The sequence below is a fragment of the Garra rufa genome, chromosome 21 (assembly GCF_049309525.1).
Source record: "Garra rufa chromosome 21, GarRuf1.0, whole genome shotgun sequence".
In the NCBI taxonomy this organism is placed as follows: domain Eukaryota; kingdom Metazoa; phylum Chordata; class Actinopteri; order Cypriniformes; family Cyprinidae; genus Garra; species Garra rufa.
In genome coordinates, this window is record NC_133381.1 from 27,801,137 (window position 1) to 27,820,747 (window position 19,611).

Here is a 19,611-nt window from a genome sequence, read left to right on the forward strand (position 1 = left end):
ATAAGAATCACATGATAAAAGTCATGTTTTTTTAATGCTAAAAAATTTTTTGAATGTGAAACTAAATTTACTCCATGAGATGTTAAAAACACCATGATCTAGTATTTTCCCCACACTTTTATATATACAAACTACATCAGCTTTGCAAAGTTTGGGGAAGAGCCAAGAACGAGCAACATTTAATATTTTCTGGCAGCAATAATGCTTAGAATGTGGTATGATAGTGTCTTAGTTTGCTCAGTCCAATATAGGATCATTTTGAAAACGTCAAATTTGAAAATTGCGGGGGGTGCTGAAGGAATAGACTTGGTTTAATATATTTAGTAGTGTGTAATATGTTAGAGTGTTTTAGAGCTGTGACTTCAGCAATGTGTGAGTGTGTGTGTTTTTGTAAGGGGTGTGTAATTAGCCGTGGACACATGCTCCTCACTCTTTACATACTCCTGCAGGCTGAGTTTGTTTATCATAATCACATGGCGCAATCATATAATTTAGTGCAGGAGAAGACACTATGACACACAGGACTGTAGCCCTCTGCGAAAAACTGTTTACATTCACTGTGAGCTGTGGAGAAACACACACACACACACACACACACACACCACTGCATCATTTCATCACTCCCGGTCTCTGATGCCTGTGGATGGATGATAAAAGAGAGACCCCCTCTCTTTCATCTGAGTGTGTGTGTGGAGGGGGAACTGTGAGGCTGTGAGAAAGAAACACAAGGCAGAGGGAGGGGAAGCATTAGAGAGAGAGAGAGAGAGTGTCTGGATAAAGCACTGGCACATGACATTGATGCGTTCTGAATGCTGCAGTTCTGTACATTCTGTGAGGAACAGAATCTAAACCCACAACCCTGCCTCTACTCTCATCCTACATTCTATTCTATTCTATTCTGTTCTGTTCTGTTCTGTTCTACTGAACTTTATTTAATTCCAAGCCATTATAATTCTGTGCAACTGTACTTTACTACATTTTTTTGTGCATACCTGCTTGTACTCTACTGAGCTGTGCTCATTTATGCTGTTTTCTATTCTATTCTATTCTATTCTATTCTATTCTACTGAATTCTATTCAAGCCCATTCTAATTCTGTGCAACTGTACTTTACTATGTTTTTTTTATGCATACCTGCTTGTGCTCCACTGAGCTGTGCTCATTTATGCCGTATTCTATTCTATTCTATTCTATTCTATTCTACTGAATTCTATTCAAGCCCATTCTAATTCTGTGCAACTGTACTTTACTGTTTTTACACATACCTGCTTGTGCTCCACTGAGCTGTGCTGAATTATGCTGTTTTCTATTCTATTCTATTCTATTCTATTCTATTCTATTCTATTCTATTCTATTCTATTCTATTGAATTCTATTCAAGCCCATTCTAATTCTGTGCAACTGTACTTTACTATGTTTTTATGCATACCTGCTTGTGCTCCACTGAGCTGTGCTCATTTATGTTATCAGTTTTGTTCTATTCTTGTCTGTTCTATTTAATTCTGCTCTACTCCACTGTACTTTGTTAAATTTAATTTTGTACATTGTTCTTGCCTACGTTATACTATGATTATCTATTCTATTCTGTTCTGTTCTGTTCTATTCTATTCTATTCTATTCAAGCCCATTCTAATTCTGTGCAAACTACATTCTTTTTTGCGCATACCTGCTTGTACTCCACTGAGTTATGCTCATTTATCCTGTTTTCGAATTTAATTATATTCTATTCTGTTCTGTTCTATTTAATTCTACTCTACTCCACTGTACTTAGTTAAATTAAATTTTGTACATTGTTCTCGCCTACTTTCTATTCTGTTCTATTCTATTCTTTTCTGTTCTGTTCTGTTTCTATTTTTCTATTCTATTCTATTCTATTCTATTCTATTCTACCAAACTGTAATTCCATTCAAGCCCATTCTAATTCTGTGCAACAGTACTTTACTGTCCTTTTTTGCTGTTGTGCATACACGCTTGTACTCCACTGAACTGTTCTCATTTATGCTGTTTTCTACTTTATTCTATTCTGTTCTGTTCTATTTAACTCTGCTTTACTACATTCTTTTTTGTCCATACACGCTTGTACTCTACTGAGTTGTGCTCATTTATGCTGTTTTCTATATTCTGTTCTGTTCTGTTCTATTCAATTCTGCTCTAGTCCACTGTACCTAGCTAAATCTTAGTTTGTATATTGTTCTTGCCTACTTTTATAATATTCTATTCTATTCTGTTCTATTATACTGAACTTTAATTCCTTTCAAGCCCATTCTAATTCTGTGCAACTGTATTTTACTACTTTCTTTTTTGTTGTGCCTAGCTGCTTGTACTTCACTGAGCTGTGCTCATTTATGCTGCTTTCTACTTTATTCTGTTCTGTTCTGTTCTGTTCTATTCTACTGAACTTTATTAAATTCAATGCAAGCCCATTCTAATTCTGTGCAACTGTACTTTACTACTTTCTATTTTCGTTGTTCCGTACATGCTTGTACTCCACTGAACCATGCCCATTAATGCTGTTTTCTACTTTATTCTATTCTGTTTATTCTAATTACCTTTATTTCATTCCATTCAAGCCCATTCTAAATCTGTGCAACTGTGCTTTACTATGTTGTTTTGTGCTTGTACTCCACTGAGCTATGCTCATTTATGCTGTTTTCTAATTTATTCTATTCTGTTCTGTTCTATTTAATTCTGCTCTGATCCACTGTACATAGCTAAATGTTATTTTGTACATTCTTCTTGCCTCCTTTATAAAATTCTATTCTATTCTATTCTATTCTATTCTTCTAATTACCTTTATTTAATTCAATTCAAGTCCATTTTAAATCTGTGCAACTGTACTTTACTACATTCTTTTGTTGTGCTTGTACTCCACGCTGTATTCTATTCTATTTAATTCTGTTCTACTCCACTGTACTGTGTTGGTTGAATTTTATTTTTTACATTGTTCTTGCCTACTACTATTCTATTCTATTCTATTAGGCGGATCTTTGTTTAATTCCATTCAAGCCCATTTTAATTCCGTGCATCTGTACTTTACCCCGCTCTTTTTTGTGCATACATGCTTGTACTCCACTGAGCTGTAGACATTTATCCTGTTTTCATTCTAGTGTACTCTATTCTATTCATTTCCTGTTCTGTTCTTCTCCATTTTGTCTATTCTGCTCTACTTCAATCTGCTCTGTTCTTTTTACTCTGTTCTATTTAATTGCACTGTATTTGTTCTATTTAATTGCACTGTATTCCACTGTGTTTAGTTATATTTTACTCTGTTGTTTCTTGCCCACTTTATTCTAATCTGTTCTGTTCTGTTCTATTTTAATGTACTCCACTCTGCTAAACTCTATTTTTGCTGCTCTATTTTATTATATTCTACTGTACTAGACTACTCTGTCCAATTCTAATCTACTGTACTCCACTCTGCTCTTTTCCAGTTTTACTCTATTCTCTTTTGTACTTTCCAATCCTGTTGTATTCTACTCTGTTCTACTCTATTGTACTCTACTCTTACTATTCCCTTCTGTTCCTTTTATGTTCAACTTTACACTTTGCTCTACTTACTATACTGTGTTTCTCTCCACTGCTCTATTACCCACAGCTCTGAATGTTGAGCTCTGAGACGTGAGTGAATTACTGAGCAGCCAGAGAGAGAGAAAAAGAAGGACAGAGACAGAAAGAGATAAAGGTGGAGAGAAAGTGTGAGAGAGATCTATCAGGGAAAATGGAGCATGGACAGAGGACTGTGTATTTATTGCTGTTTCCTTGACAACTCAAAGCTGTGTTTTTACTTAGCACATGTTAAGGGGCCAGTGGAGGGTGTGTGTGTGTGTGTGTGTGTGTGTGTGTGTGTGTGTGTGTGTGTGTGTGTGTATGTGTATGAGGGAAGGGTTAAGCACTGTTGACCTGTTAAGCTGAAATGGGAACAGTGCAGCTGTTTTTAGGAAGCTCCAAACAGTGTGTTTGCCTGCACGAGTGAGTGTGTGTTCTTGTGTATGACAGAGATAGACTGAAGTAAGTGAGAGAAGGGGGAGAGGTTTACTGAAGGGAAAAGCAGGCAGAGTGGTTTCCATTAGGCTCTGTGGAACACTTTCCCTTTTGAGGCTGTGGTGAGAAAGACACTCGGCTGTGAGTCAGTCACCCTCAATACACACATTTGTGTCACACACACACACACACACACACACACGCGCGCGCGCGCGCGCAAACACAGACTTCGCTCTGTGTGTGTAAAGAAAAGCTGCTTTCCATCTCTGTTTCAGACACACATTCACAGAGTTATTTTTCATTTAATTTACTCCTTCACTCTTATCCACTCTTTCACCTAAATAAAGTTTTATTAAAGCTTAAAAAAAACAATCTGCTCATAAATGTGTAATGGTGGTAGACAGAGGAAACAATCTAGCAATAAAAAAATATGTTTCTAAATAAACCATTAACTGCATGACCAATATGAAACAGTCTTTTATAATGTGATGTATTTTTGAGTAAACGGTCAACAGGATTATTAGGAGCCATAGCTGTATTGGCTTTTTGTTTTATCAGCATCAGTATACTGGTGTGTGTGTGTGTGTGTGTGTGTGTGTGTGTGTACACACACATACAGTTAACAAACTGGAAACAAATCAGTATCAGGCTTTATTTGAACAACTGATATGGTACACTTTTTTTTTCAACATTATCTCCACTCTTCTCCACTCTCACTACGCACTTTCTAGTGTTTATTCTATTATCTTTTACTATTATATTGTTATATATTTTACCATTATACTATATTTTACTATATTCAATACTATCTGTTCTACTATACTCAACTTAATATTCATTGTTGTTGTATTCCACTCTTCTATATTGATTATTGATCCAACCTTTATCCAATTTTATAGATTCAACTTTTAAAGTGTAGTGTTAGTGTAAATGTCATATCACTTATCAATCATAACTAATTATTGAATATTGGTATAAGCCACATTTTCTGTGTGTGCACCAAAAGTTTTTGTTCATTGGGATTTTAGGGCCCTATGATACCTGTTTTACTTTCTCATAATTTCTGTTTTATTTTTTTCCAAATTCCGTTTTTTCTGGTAACATTTTTCTGGATTCCTTTTTTCTGTTTTAATTTTTCTAGACTAGCATGTCTAATTAATTGAAATCATTAAGTAATTTGGTAAAAAAAAATGTAAAAGTTAAAAAACAAAAGAATTATTTTTGAGGGCCTATGAAATAGATATTTTTTATCAGGGTTTTTTGTTTTTGTTTTTTTACCAAATTATGTTGTCCATTTAATTTTCTGGAATCCATTTGAATTGTTTCATTACATTTTATTAATCAAAAGCATCTCTAATTAATTGATTTTTTTTTTTTTTTTTTTTAATTTTACTGTGTTGTGTATTTACCTTTTTCTGCTAAATAAATTCTGGTAAACTGAACCGCACGTCTGCGACATTTATTCAGACACAAATAAACGTGCAAGATTCATATTAAAATTGTATTTTTGCATCCTAACATTCACAAACAGTCAATGTTGCATTTTGATTAAGTTTACTTGCCTACTTTTGATTTAGCAATCTAAATTTTGGCAAATTCCATGACATTCCGCATTACACAGTCAATTCTGTTTTTATGACTAGATTTAGCAATTCTATCCACTTTTTCACATCACGGAAAACATAGGGCCCAAGGATTTAATAAGATGGATGTTGAATTATAATGTTATTTGAAAATATTGTTTTTATTGAAATGTAATTAATATATAACTTACAGCAATCATTCAAAATAATTCTGAAGACATTAAAACTAATAATAAGCTAATAAATAAGCTTTCAGTTTATGCATGGTTTGTTATGATAGGACAATATTTGGTTGAGATACAATGTGAAAATCTGGAATCTGAGGGTGCAAAAATCTAAATATTAAGAAAATCGTCTTTAAAGTTGTCCAAAAGAAGTTCTTAGCAATGCATATTACTAATCAAAAGTTAAGTTTTAATATATGTCCGCTATATCTTTATGTAACACAATCATTACTTAATATCCTAATGATTTTTGGCATAAAAGAGAAATGTGTCATTTTGACCAATACAATGTATTTTTGGATATTGCTACAAATATCCTGTGCTACTTAAGTCACATATGGACATCAACCTGATTCTCTCAGTCAACAATTATGATTAAAAATCTGATTTTCAAGCCAGTTTCTTCTTCAAAACTTCCTGTTTGCTGTATTTTTCAGGGAATCAGGCAGTTTCACCCCAAACTCACGCCACTGGCTGAACTGCTGTGTCAGTATAGCTTAAGGAGGAAGTATTTCAACAGAAAAAATCGCTGTCTTCAGCTTTAAATTACATTTAGTGAAATCTGTGATCTGCTTTGTAGATATTTCTGTTCATTTGTCAGTGATATACCACAGGTTTTCTTATTTAAGCAGCCGAACGCCTCTCTCTCTCTCTCTCTCTCTCTCTCTCTCTCTCTCTCTCTCTCTCTGTGATCCAGCACTTGTAGTTCTTCTCTTACTGAAGGACAGGTCTTCAGACTCCTGCATTGATTTTTATGAGCACTCTTTCAGTGTGTGTCAGTCTGCGACTCTATCCTTCCTCTCTCACTCACTCTCCTCTGTTTGTCATTATCTCATCTACTTCATCACCCTCCCTCTACACCTCTCTCTCTCTCTCTGTCTCTCTCAATCAAGGCTTTCTGTCTCTCCTCTCTCAAACACGCACACCTCCCTCTCTTCTCCTCTCCCTCTACTCTCAAATTTGAATTCAATGAAGCACTTTTTCGGTATCATCTATTTCTAACCCTCTGTATCTGTCTTTGGATGTGTGTGCGTGCCTGTTCTCGCCGTAGGAAGGAGCATGAGCTTGTTTGTTCTCTTCCTGCTCTCTCCAGCTACGACCTTTCTCTGTACATACGTAAACACAAGCTGCTACAAACATACTAGCTCATCCTTTTCAATAATCTGTCTGTATGTCTGTTTTTCTCTCTCCTTCTTTCTGTTTCTCTCTCTCTCTCTCTCTCCATCACCCCCCCCCCATGTTTCTCTTCCTGATGCAATAGTTGGATCAGCACGATGTCTCTCTTGCACATGTTGCCGTGGTGATGCTTTGGCTGTGCGCTAGACTGAGGTCATCTCACTCTTCATATGACTCTATCAACCCATGCTGTCTGTCTCTCGCGCAACAGCATGTCCCGTCTCACCTCTCTCATCCTGTAAAACATAGACACGACAGTGGAGAAAAAGATCTTACAGAACTTTGATTGAACTAGAATTAAACCTCAAAACTAAACCTTGGTTGCTGACTAAAAGCAACCATACATCCATCAATTCTGTTCAATGCAGTTGAGTTGTTATCAGTGCTTAATTTAGATTTTGTCGTGCCTGCTATACTGTAGGTTAATTGCCATAAGCCATTTTGTTGCTCCATAAGTTAAAAAAGTTAAAACTGATCTATTTACATGCTATCATCACATATACTACATAAACATTTCCAAGTAAAACAGAATATTATTGCTGATTGGATTATAGAAAGTAGGCCATGATTTATGAGATTTGTTGTATTTTTAATAATTTTTTTCTCTGTAACAGCCAAAAAGTTGATCACACTGATTTCAAATTTAAAGATTCATTAGTTTGAATATACATTAAACCAAACACTATTATAACAACTTATGTGATAATTCAGTATACTTTATTTTTGACAAAAATCCCTTGTTTAGGTTGTGACTGCACACTTACGACAGTGACTGAATGTTTTGGTCAAGACCACATCACATTACAAAATTTTACAGAAACTTGCATACTAAAACACTACAAAAACATTCAAATACAAAAAAAAAATGCATAACTGTACTAAAATTTTGTTTATTTCCCCCAAATAAAGGATTATGAGTTCTCTTTTCTCGTGACTGTTACGGTAGTGACAATTTTAGATACTTTTGAACCTAGCTTAAAGATGCTAATCAGCACATGGTTACTGGCACATTTCTGAACAGTTGTACACACATAAAAACTACATTTTATGAAACAACACCCCCCCAAAAAAAAACAGTTAGGCCTATGCCATTACCAAAACTTCACCAAATGTTTTGGACGTGAATGTTACGGTAGTGACAATTTTAGATACTTTTGGGCCCAGCTTATAGATGATAATCAGCACATGGTTAGCTAGCACAGTTCTGAACAGTTGTACACACATAAAAACTAAACAACACTCCAAAAAAGTGTGCTTAATTGCAGAAAAAAGGAGTTTGGTAGTGGCCTTCCTTAAGTTTTACACACTTTTGAACACATTTACTTCAAAATGATATGGCCACCATGTTAGCTATGGGACACATAAATATTTCCTAATCATAAATGTAGAGATGTAGTTCAAATCAGTCTCAGCCAGTGGACTAAAACATGCACTGTTTTTCGGTAGTGACTTAAAAATGCTGGATGCAAGTTTCATAATTTACAAAGAAAATCTAAAAAAAAAATTATTTTACTTTTTTACGAAATCAAAAAGATATTTTTACAAAAAACAATGTAATAAAATGCAAAAATTAATTCAATATCATTTTCTTAAATTGAAATTAAGGAGTTAAAGTTTGGGACAGCCACCTCCTAATTGAAAGTACCCCAAAAATTATGATTTTATATATAATAAGCAAACTGATATTTTAAATATTATTGTTGGCTTCAATAGATAATAGTAGGATCTTAGTAAACATCTAAGATTTGAATAATTAAATGCTTTTTAAATGTGTTTTTTGGTTGTGGGACAGCAGTTTGCACCAGTTCTGTAGAGTGGCCCATAAATTACTTTCAAATTAAAATTAAAGTACTTGCAGTTTATATGTTTTTGTTTGTGTTTTATAATAATATTAAACTGTTGTATAATGGCCTAACATTAAACCTAGTTACTTTGAAGTCATGTACACTAAAATTACATGCGGCCTACATAACTTGCTTTTGGCTAATGAAAAGTTTTAGAACCACTGCTTTAGAATAACATGACTTATGCAAACTAATGAAATATTACAGGGTTAATCTCAAGATAAGCTTAACTACTGTGTGCTTACCCTATATATTGTAAGTGCATAACTGTCAAAACACTTCTGTGTTTTTACACACTGAGATATGAGTCTTAATGATTGCCTTTGGCGGTTAACAGAATGCCATGCATGTTGTAAAATAAGCTTCACTTTCACTTTCAGTTATTATACATGCACCTGGTAGATGCTTACATTCAAAGCGACTCTCATTGCATTCAATATCAGTTCACGCATTCCCTAGGAATCAGACTCTTGACCTTGGTATTGTTAACATCGTACTCTACTGTGTGAACTACAACTTATGCTTTACCTGAAACGTTCAAGACCAGGGTTCAATAATAATACCGTAAATGAAGATAATTTCACGCTCTTGAGAATAAAGCTGAACATGAACGTTAACGCAACCTTCACAGCGACAGACAATCTGTAGTTAAAATGTCCAAAAGTGCTGCTAAATTAGATAAAGCATAAACAGAATAAATGAAATGCATTTATAATAGATCTCATTTTCTCAGCGTCGTGTTCATTCGGTCCTGCTGTGCGTCACACGTCCTCTGGAGTGTATTTGAGTCGCTGTGTTTCTCTGTACTCGTGCCTTCATCTCATTTCTCATGCGTTTAGGTCAGCTGAGGTGTGTGTGTGTGCGCTCTGTCAAGTTTAGAGCTTGTTTGTTTATGTGTGTGTATGTTTGGGAGTTAATGAGAGTGTATTGTATGTGTGTGTTCCATATGTATGAGGAAAATGCAGGGATGCTTCTGTTTTTAGAGTAAGTTTGACTATGTGTGTGTGTTTGTTTGTCTTGATTGACGGAGTGAGTGAATTTCAGATTGTTTAGAGAACTTTAAAAGCAGGAAACCAGCCCACCAATCAAAGAAAGCCACGCTGTAACACGATAATTAACACTAATTAACCTTACCATCATCGTTAGCTCAATTTGCCCTTCATCCTTCCAACATAACGCTCTCTCCAATCACACCTCCCTCATCCCCCGTCTTATTATCTCCTCTCTCATTCCTCCTCCATTCGCTACCCCTCCTCCTAAAGGCCAGTGAAGCAGAGCTGCGTATGCGTGTGTGTGTTTGTCAAAGAGAGAAATAGAGTGTGAGGTGAGAGAGCCACAGAAACAGCAGGGGAGAGAGAGACAGAGAGAGAGACTGTGTATGTTTGTGTGAGCGAGACAAGAAAGACAGTCTGAGCCAGAGAGAGAGAGAGAGGGAGAGAGAGAGAGATCAAAACCTGCCTGCGGGTAAATGAATAAATCATGTCTTCCCTTCGTCCTGAGAACTGAAGCACGGATGAGTAATACACACACACACACACACACACACACACACACTCACTCTCTCTCCGTCCTGCTCTCCTTCTCTCTCGTTCCCTCTCTCATGCAGTCTGCTCTCTAACACACACACACACACACACACACACACACACACACACACACACACACACACACACACACACACTGCCTTATGTTTGCTATGCAAGGGCAGATAGTAATCAGAGATGGCCGCTCGCTCTCTCTTTCACACACACACGCTGATATTATTAGAACTCTTTACACACACACACACGTGGATCGCACCCACACAGCTGGGCAGCAGCAGATCTCGTTGTCTTACTGCGGCGTGCTCTTGTTAGTGATGTTTAGAGGTGGGATGACCAAAATCTTACATCATGATAACAATGCGTATCACAATATAGTTGTTTTTCCTGGTTACAAGGTTGTTAGGATATTGTTCATCTTCAGTTCTTGATACCAATTTCAATGGCTGCAAAAAGTAATACTAGCCTAGCCTAGCAAGTTACCTACATGATTGTTCAAATTAAATTTGAGGTTTTAAGCCCTTTTTAAGACATGGAGGAATAAATTAACACCATCTGTGATACCATATACTGTAAATATACAACTTTAGAGTTCAAATTATACAGGATTTGACGAAAACAAAATGTTTAAAAGTGAGAAACCTCATTTCAGCCTTTAAAAGTTTTAAAGAAAAGGTATCAGTCAAAATCATATCATCTAAGATGTATGATTGACAATTGGCATTCTCTCTTTTTGACAAGAAGTGGTAGAAATGGTAAGATTCATAGATTCGCATCAGTACATCGCATGTTAACAAAGTAATGCATTGATTTAAAAAGTTGTGCATCGGTACAAGTAGGCATTTGTATCGTGGTGCATAATTTCTAACATATGCATCAGTAAAACTGATTTATTTATATACGCTACACACAAAAAAGGCTCATCTTAGTATTTTTGTCTTGTTTCTAGTCAACATATCTATAATTCTTAAATCAAAATGCATTTACTAGATAAGCAAAATGATGTAAGCTACTGAGTCTTGTTTCTAGAGGAAACAAAATTCTAAAATAAGTGAATTTTGCTTATAACAAGTAAAATGGTCTGCCATTGGGGTAAGGAAAATACTCCTAAAACAAGATTATTTTTCTTACCCCACTGGCAGATCGTTTAACATTTAGCTTACCTTGCTGATCTAGTAAATGCATCTTGATTTAAGAATTTTTAGGTATTTTGACTAGAAACAAGAACAGGACAAAAATACTAATTAGTAGTGTCTATACTTTTATTATTTCGAAAGTGACCAATTATTGGTGACCAATACATTATATGTAGATGTGCAATACTGAATTGCATTGCAGTTATATAGCATTGAATCGCATTGTGTAAAATCGAATCAAAATCGAGTCGCACTTTATTATAATAGGGGTGAATCATATCGCATTATATTGGTAACTGCTTCATATGTATCTTTAATCGTATCGTTGGCTATGTATCAAGATGTGTATTGCATCGGCCTCAGTTATGGAGATGCACATTCCTAGTGGGTGGTGATTATGGAATGGCATAAATACAGTGCCATGCGAAAGTATTCATACCTCTTCATTTTTTTCATGTTTTGTTATGTTTCTGCCTTTTGTTAAACTGCTTTAAATTACTTCTGTTGTCATGGCATACACCATAATGGCAAAGCAAACATTGGGTTTTTAACATCTTTGCTAATTTATTAAAAATAAAAAAACTTAAATGATTCCATTGCATAAGTATTCATACCCTTATCTGGGACAGCTAAAATTTAGCTCAGGTGCATACATATTGATTGTAGATGTTACTACACTTCGAGTAAGGTTAACCTGTGGCAAATTCAATTGAATGGGTATGATTTGGAAAGAAACACACATCTTAATAAAAGGTCTAACAGCTGAAAATGCATATTAGAGCAAAAACCAAATGCTGAGGTAAAAAAAAAACTGCCTGTAGAGCTCAGAAACAGGATTGCATCAAGCCACAGATGTGGGGAAGAGTTCAGAAAAAAAAATCTGCTCCATTGAAGGTTCACAGAAGCATATTTCCCTCCGTTATCCTTAATAGAAGAAGTCTGAAACAACCAGGACTCTTCCTAGAGTTGGCCTCCTGGCCAAAATGCTTTTTTAAAAATTAATTTACAAAGTTGTGACAGTTCTGTTTTTGCTTTTTCATTTTGGAGTGTAGATTGATGTGGGGGCAAAAAAAAGTAATTTAAAGCAATTTAACATAGGCAGCAACATAACAAAACGTGACAAAAATGAAGTAGTATGAATACTTTCGCAAGGCACTGTATATACAGAGCAGCTGTGCTAGAATTGTGAACTTATCCAAAAGATGAGGAGTTTAGTTAGTTAGATCATAAGCAATGGTTTGGCATAAATGTAGGCTGTTCATTGATTGCAAACTGTTCTGAAACCACAAGCCTGTAGAATGCACAACAGCGCAGTGCTTTTACTTTGAAATGTGCAGCGCTCACATTTAAGTCAGAGCCTTTTGATGTTTAATAATCACATTAGGCCATATCAAGATTCCATTTTTTCTGTCCACAAATTTAAAACCTCTTGAAATAATTAAGATGTTTCTTATACCATTTAAGACTTGCGGGATTAAATATGATAAAATAAATCTAAGAAGTTCTCATTGGCAACATGTAAACAGTCAGCTTTGAAAAAAGAACAAAGAAACTCACTAACAAGACCAGTGAGGTCTTTCAAACCAACAAAGCTTTAAAACACATTGCAGCTGATAAATGTTTGTGATGACATAATAGACATGATGATCCAAAATGTAATTTTATTTATTTTAACTATTTATTTTAACTTGGAGCATCTCAGGAGACATGAGAAAAGTAATTTACAGCTGTTAAAGGGGTCATTTAATACACATATATGTAGTTTAATGTAATTGAGAGAACTGATCAGGCTTTAAGGACAGATACAGATATTGTGTGGTGTGCATCTCTGAAATCAAGAGCAGTTTCTGTCACACATTGATAAGTGTGTCATGCTGGATAAACATCAGCACAATCACTGATATCATCATTTGTTTCTTTAGTTTGTTTTTTCTGTCAGATGGAAGTCACAACAGTTCATAGTATTGCTGTGAAAGATTTCTACTCCCTGCACCTGAGCCCGTGTGTGTGTGTGTGTGTGTGTGTGTGTGTGTGTGTGTGTGTGTGTGTGTGTGTGTGTGTGTGTGTGTGTGTGTGTGTGTGTGTGTGTGTGTGTGTGTGAGAGAGAGAGAGAGAGAGAGAGGGAAGATGATGATGATGATGCAGACTCAGGGGTCACTCGTATGAGTCACAGAGGAGAAATTGAACTGAGGCATTAGACTAGCCATATGAAGACTGATGAAGAGAGATGGAGAGAAAGAGCGAGCACAGATAACTGTGATTGGATTTGACTGCTTTTTCCACAATAAAAAGATTATAAATAATAAATGTTATTATTTACATTAATTAATCTATAATATACAGTTGAAGTCAAAAGTTTACATACACCTTGCAGAATGTGCAAAATGTTAATTATTTGACCAAAATAAGAGAGATCATTCAAAATGTGTTTTATTTTTTATTTAGTACTGACCTGAATAAGATATTTCACATATAAGACGTTTACATATAGTCCACGAGAGAAAATAATAGTTGAATTTATTAAAATGACTGTTCAAAGTTTACATCCCTTTGATTCTTAATACTGTGTTCTTACTTAAATGATCCACAGCTGTGCTTTTTTTTTTTTGTTTTTTTGCTTAGTGATATTTGTTCATGAGTCCCTTGCTTGTCCTGAACATTTAAACTGCTTGCTGTTCTTCAGAAAAATCCTTCAGGTCCCACAAATTTTTCAGCATTTTTGTGTATTTCAACTATTTCCAACAATGGCTGTATAATTTTGAGATTCTTCTTTTCACACTGAGGACAATTGAGAGATGCTTAAGAAGAAAGCTTGATGCATTAAGAGAACATCAGGTTCAGTTTAACTCATTTTGTCTTCTGGAAAACATAAGTATCGTCTGTAGCTTCTGAAGGACAGTACCTAATGAAAAAATACAATATTTAGGCAAAATAAGAAAAATGTTGTCTACACATCTACATTCTGTTCAAAAGTTTTCACCCTCTGACTCTTAATGCATTGTTTTTCCTTCCGAAGCATCAGTGAGCATTTGAACCTTCTGTAATAGTTGCATATGGGTCCCTCAGTTGTCCTCAGTGTGAAAAGATAGATTTCAAAATCATACAGTCAGTGTTGGAAAGGGTTCAAATAAACAAAAATGCTGAAAAACCAAAGAATTTGTGGGACCTGAAGGATGTTTATGAAGAACAGCAGACAGTTTAACTGTTCAGGGCAAACAAGGAACTCTTCAGCAACAGCTATGGATCATTCACGTAACAACAAGTGTATGTAAACATTTGAATGGGGTTATTTTTATCAATTTTCTCTTCTGGACTATATGTAAACATCTTTTATTTGAAATATCTTCTTCAGGTCTGTACTAAATAAAAAATAACATGCAGTTTTGTATGATACCTTTTATTTTGGTAAAATTAACATTATGCAGATTCTGCAAGGTGTATGTAAACCTTTAACTTCAACTGTCATTTTCAGTTTACATTCACATATATTCAGAAGCTAATGTTATGAATAAAAAAAAAATCGACTTACTCAAGAGCAAAAAAAAGCCTGAATCCCGAGGGGAAAAATAACATTTTAAAATGTTAATACGAGGCGAGTAGAGGGTGTGTATGTGTGGGAGTGTGTTTACAGGTGTACTGTGTGTCAGGACTCGTGATCTCTGTAGCATACTGGATGGCAGTGACAGAAACAGAGAGGTGTGATGTAATATTTTTTGGAAATGATACTGTATGTAGCCTCTGTGTTTATTCACTGTGTGTGTAACAGGCAGAGGTTTTGGGAGTTCAGCTGCAGTTCGGCTTAAATATCCCTCGCACACTACCGTTACGTAATTTCCAGTCTTGAGTGTGTGTACAGTGAGGAGGTGTGTCTATTGTGTACATGGATGAGTAATACCATGTGTAACGCTGTGTGTGTGTGTGTGTGTGTGTGTGTGTGTGTGTGTGTGAGAGCGTGCTGTCTCTCTCTGACATCCCTCCCCCATCTGAAGCTGTCTGGTATGCAACTGTTGCTTTCCTTCATCTTCATCTTTTCTTTTGGAGCCTTAGCAGATACAATTTTTAGCACTCCTCAAAAAAAGGAAAGAGAAGCAGAACTTGTTTCAAGCTGTGTTGTTTTTCTGTTCAAGGATGAAGTGGACAGTGGAAATCCAGCTGTGAGAGATGATCCGACTCTGCAGGAACAGGTCCAGGCCTGGCTCAAACAAAACCAATTCCAGAACATTCTTCAGCAAGGTATTCTAGCTTACATTCTCTCTGTTTTCATTCCTTATAGGAAAGACCTTTGTAATGCTGATCTGTTTGAAGATCCTCTGATTTGGTTTGTTTGTGCTGGTTAGCGTTTGATAAGGATGTTTGAGCAAATCTGATCAACTCGGAGTTGACTGTTAGAAACCTTACTGTCAAACATCTTTGCTCAGCGTATACTGTCTGCTTGAGTACACAGAGGATATTGCATTTTCAATATCTTCAACACTCAGCACTCATGTTTGACTGGTTTTGAATAAAGCTGTAAGCCACGAGAGGCCATTACTATGCTCTTCTCTGTCACAACATGTTAAAAATATGACTGTAAAACGTTACATTTTGAAAAAGTTCACATTTATTATTAGTAGTCAAAATAAGCAGTAATTATCTCAAGTTCATTAGTCTAACACTAGAGTCCGGAACACACAATAAAAGGTTTTCCATGTTAATCACAGTTACCAGCCACAACAGTTATGCAACAAACAACAAGGGATTCAGTTTTAGAAATGGTTTTAATTTCTGTGACATTGTGGCTGGAAACAAGAACATACAAACTGTGTCTAATCACAGTGATAATCTCAGGTGCTGATTATGTGTTTTGTATAATCTTAAGGGGGTGTAATTGTAGTCTGATTATCATTGTGCATGACTGTTTTGTCCATATTGAAAGCGACAATGTATAATTTACCTCAGATCTTGAAAATGAAGGAAACAAGAATGTTCAAACGGTGATATCTATATGAGCAAAAAAGTGCATTCCATGACAAAAGTTGTATAAAAGTTGACAAGAGTGTATAATCATTTTGTTGCAAGTGCGAGACAGGGCTTGCTTATTGGCTAAGATTTGTTATTGATTTTGTTGTGGCTTGTCTTGTCTGGTTTTTACAGACAAATTGTTTGGTGCTAACATCATGTCTGGTTTAGATGTGGTGTGAATGTGGCTCTTTGCGGTTAAGTTGACATGTTCATATAGAATCAAAGTCATGTGCATTGCATTTTTGAATGTGGCTCATTCAGTTAAAGTTTACAGGGTTTTTAGAAGATGGCAAATAGCCACAAGATTTCATGCATTACAGGGTGTTTTAGCATGAAAAAAGTCACAACAGAAATATGATAAAAGACACCAAAGTTTGATAAATAATTCATTTCATTAATAATAATCATAACTAATACTAATTTACCTAACTGGTTCAATATGTGAAGCACTAGTGCATTAGTACTGATGCAATAAAGGAATAGTTCACCCAAAAATGTAAAATCTGTCATTAATTACTGACCCTCATGTTTTTCCAAACCTGAAAGACCTTGTTCATCCTCGAAAACACAAATTAAAATATTTGTGATGTACTCAGAGCTTTCTGAACCTGCATGACATTCAAGGCCCAGAAAAGTAGTAAGGACTTTGTTAAAATAGTCCATGTGACATCAATCGTTCAATCGTAATTTTATGAAGCTACAAGAATACTTTTTGTGTAAAGAAAACAAAAATAACGAATTTTCAGCAATTTCTTCTCTTCCATGTCAGTCTTCGGCGTGCATTCATGAAAGTATAAAGTTGTGGTACTCTTGTGAACGTGTGGTGGAGACTGACATGGAAGAGAAGAAATTCTTAAATAAAGTTTTTTTTTTTTTGGTTTCTTTTCTTTAAACACAAAACATATTCTCGTAGCTGTATAAAATAAAGGTCGAATCACTGATGTCACATGGACTATTTTATTGATGTCCTTATTACCTTTTCTGGGCCTTGAATATGGTAGTTGTGTTGCTGTCTATGCAGGGTCAGAAAGCTCTTGGATTTGATCAAAAATATCATGAGGGTGAGTAATTAATGACAGAATTTTCATTTTTGAGTGAACTATCCCTTTGATATGAATGCTGCTACATCACACTATATTTTGTTTAATTTATTGGTCAAACTTGGCTCATCCACCTTAATCAAATAAGGATGTATTTCAAGAAATAACATGTCTTTACAATGTGAACTCGATCATGATTTAAGGATTAAAGTGAGCTTGTTTTGTTAGATCAATGTTGTGAGTAGTAGCTCTTTGATGTGTGTGATGTTTGCTTTTGTGCGACAGGTGCTTCTTCTCTAAAGGGCCTGAGAGTGAAAGTGTTCAGACAGGAGTCCAAAACCCAGTGGCTGTCTGGAGTCATCACACATCACGATCAGAACAACAAAACCGTAGCTGTCATGACTGACCAGGTGAGACCACATAAACGCACATATATCAGGCGGTGTATAGTAAGATAATGTAAAAGTGTGTTTTATACAAAGGTTATTTTTTTTTTATCTTTGAAAGGTTCGGGAGATTGCGAATGTAGATCCGTCACTGGTTCAGATTATGTTGCTAGATGATATCACCCACTCCTCGCTGATGGGAGACAACTCAAAACGCAAATCACATATCACCAAGATCAACAGGAATTTTCTTGTGAGTGAAGACATTCATTTTTTGTATACGTGTGCACATATATAGTATATGTTTGTGTCTTCATTGCTCCTTTTAAATCTGCTTCCAGGGCACAGGAAGCATATCAAACAACACTACAACAAATGACCAGGTAAAGACTTTAAAATACTTCTAAACGCATAACAGCAGTATATTTATGCATCTTCTAGTTAAAAAACACTCTCTGTCTCTGCTGAAGGTGTGCAGCTCCAGGCCAGTGCAGCAGCAGTCTGAGATAAGCACACAGAACTGCAGCATGGAAGAGGATGAAAAAGAAGGCACAAGGGTTGAAAAGAGGAGTGATGAGGGAAGAGGTGAGATGTGATCATAGATAATGATTATGATGATATTAGGAGCTCCATCTGTGTTAAATTACATTTAGCTGGATTCAGATTTATGGCATTGGATTGATACAGAGTGCTGATTTTTACAAAGTGGTAATGAAAATCGTACATGTACAGTAGCTGTGTTATTGATTTGTTATTTTTTTTATTCCTAGATTCTTCCAAATTTAAAAACAGCAATGGTGAGAGAAAAAGGAGGAAAGAAGACGAGGAAAAAGATGACAAGCAGAGAAATAGATGTGGTTTAAAGAGGTTGAAAGCAGGCAGTGTGTCCGACCTGTCAGAGAACAGCGATTCTGAAAATTCCAGCTGCAGAGTGCAGGATTCATCTTTGGATTCAGGATCAAAGAGACAGCTGAAACAGCGTTACACTTCAAAGAGACCATTGGACTGTGAGGTTCACCCCTCCCATAGAGGCGGGGAACCTTCGCCCAACCAATTAGGAGAGAGTGAGACTCCGAAAATTGGAAAAACCTCTCCGTCTGATTCCCCAAGCGCATCCTGCAATGGAGCATTTAGGAGCACAGATGCACCGGAGTCTGGTGCTCTTGTTAGTGGTGGGAAATCAGAAGAGAAACGAGATGGAGTAATAACAGAAATAGAGGACAGGAGTGAGGGGGCGTCTCGGGAGGACTCGGAGGCCGTGTCTGCCGTGTCTGCACTTCTGGCGTCCCAAGAAAGTGAGCAGCTGGTCTCCATGGAAGACACATGTGTGCTGCTACATGCATCACCTCTGGAGTGTGAAGGAGCAGAGGGTGAGCATGAGATGTCGACGAATGATCCAGAGGTCAGAGGGTCAGAGTTCACCCACGCAGAGCCTAAGGGGTCAGAGTTTAACCAATCAGAGGTCAAGAGGTCAGAATTTGCCCATTCTGAGGCCAGTAGTGACACTGCAGTCCCAGTAGAAGAGGAGCCTAGAGGAGCTCCACCTCGCTCTCCCGTCATACCTTGCAACAAAAATGAGGATGGGGATTCTAAACAGGCTTGTTCTCCAGCAGGTGTAAATGCAGAATATGGATCTGTGAGGACATTGGAAGCTACCCACAAATCTAGTGTGCACACCAGTTCTTGCTCCTCTCCTGAGAT

General features: G+C 36.2%; 1 protein-coding gene across 1 annotated transcript in view; it reads left to right on the plus strand.

The window, feature by feature from the left end:
* babam2 (BRISC and BRCA1 A complex member 2) overlaps nt 1-19,611 on the plus strand; it is a 181,689-nt gene that overhangs the window by 161,523 nt on the left and 555 nt on the right. The window contains exons 14-19 of the mRNA XM_073826582.1: nt 15,611-15,716; nt 17,810-17,934; nt 18,032-18,163; nt 18,252-18,293; nt 18,381-18,495; nt 18,681-19,577. Of these exons, the coding sequence (XP_073682683.1) occupies nt 15,611-15,716; nt 17,810-17,934; nt 18,032-18,163; nt 18,252-18,293; nt 18,381-18,495; nt 18,681-19,577 (1,417 nt within the window). The remainder of the gene's footprint in view (nt 1-15,610; nt 15,717-17,809; nt 17,935-18,031; nt 18,164-18,251; nt 18,294-18,380; nt 18,496-18,680; nt 19,578-19,611) is intronic.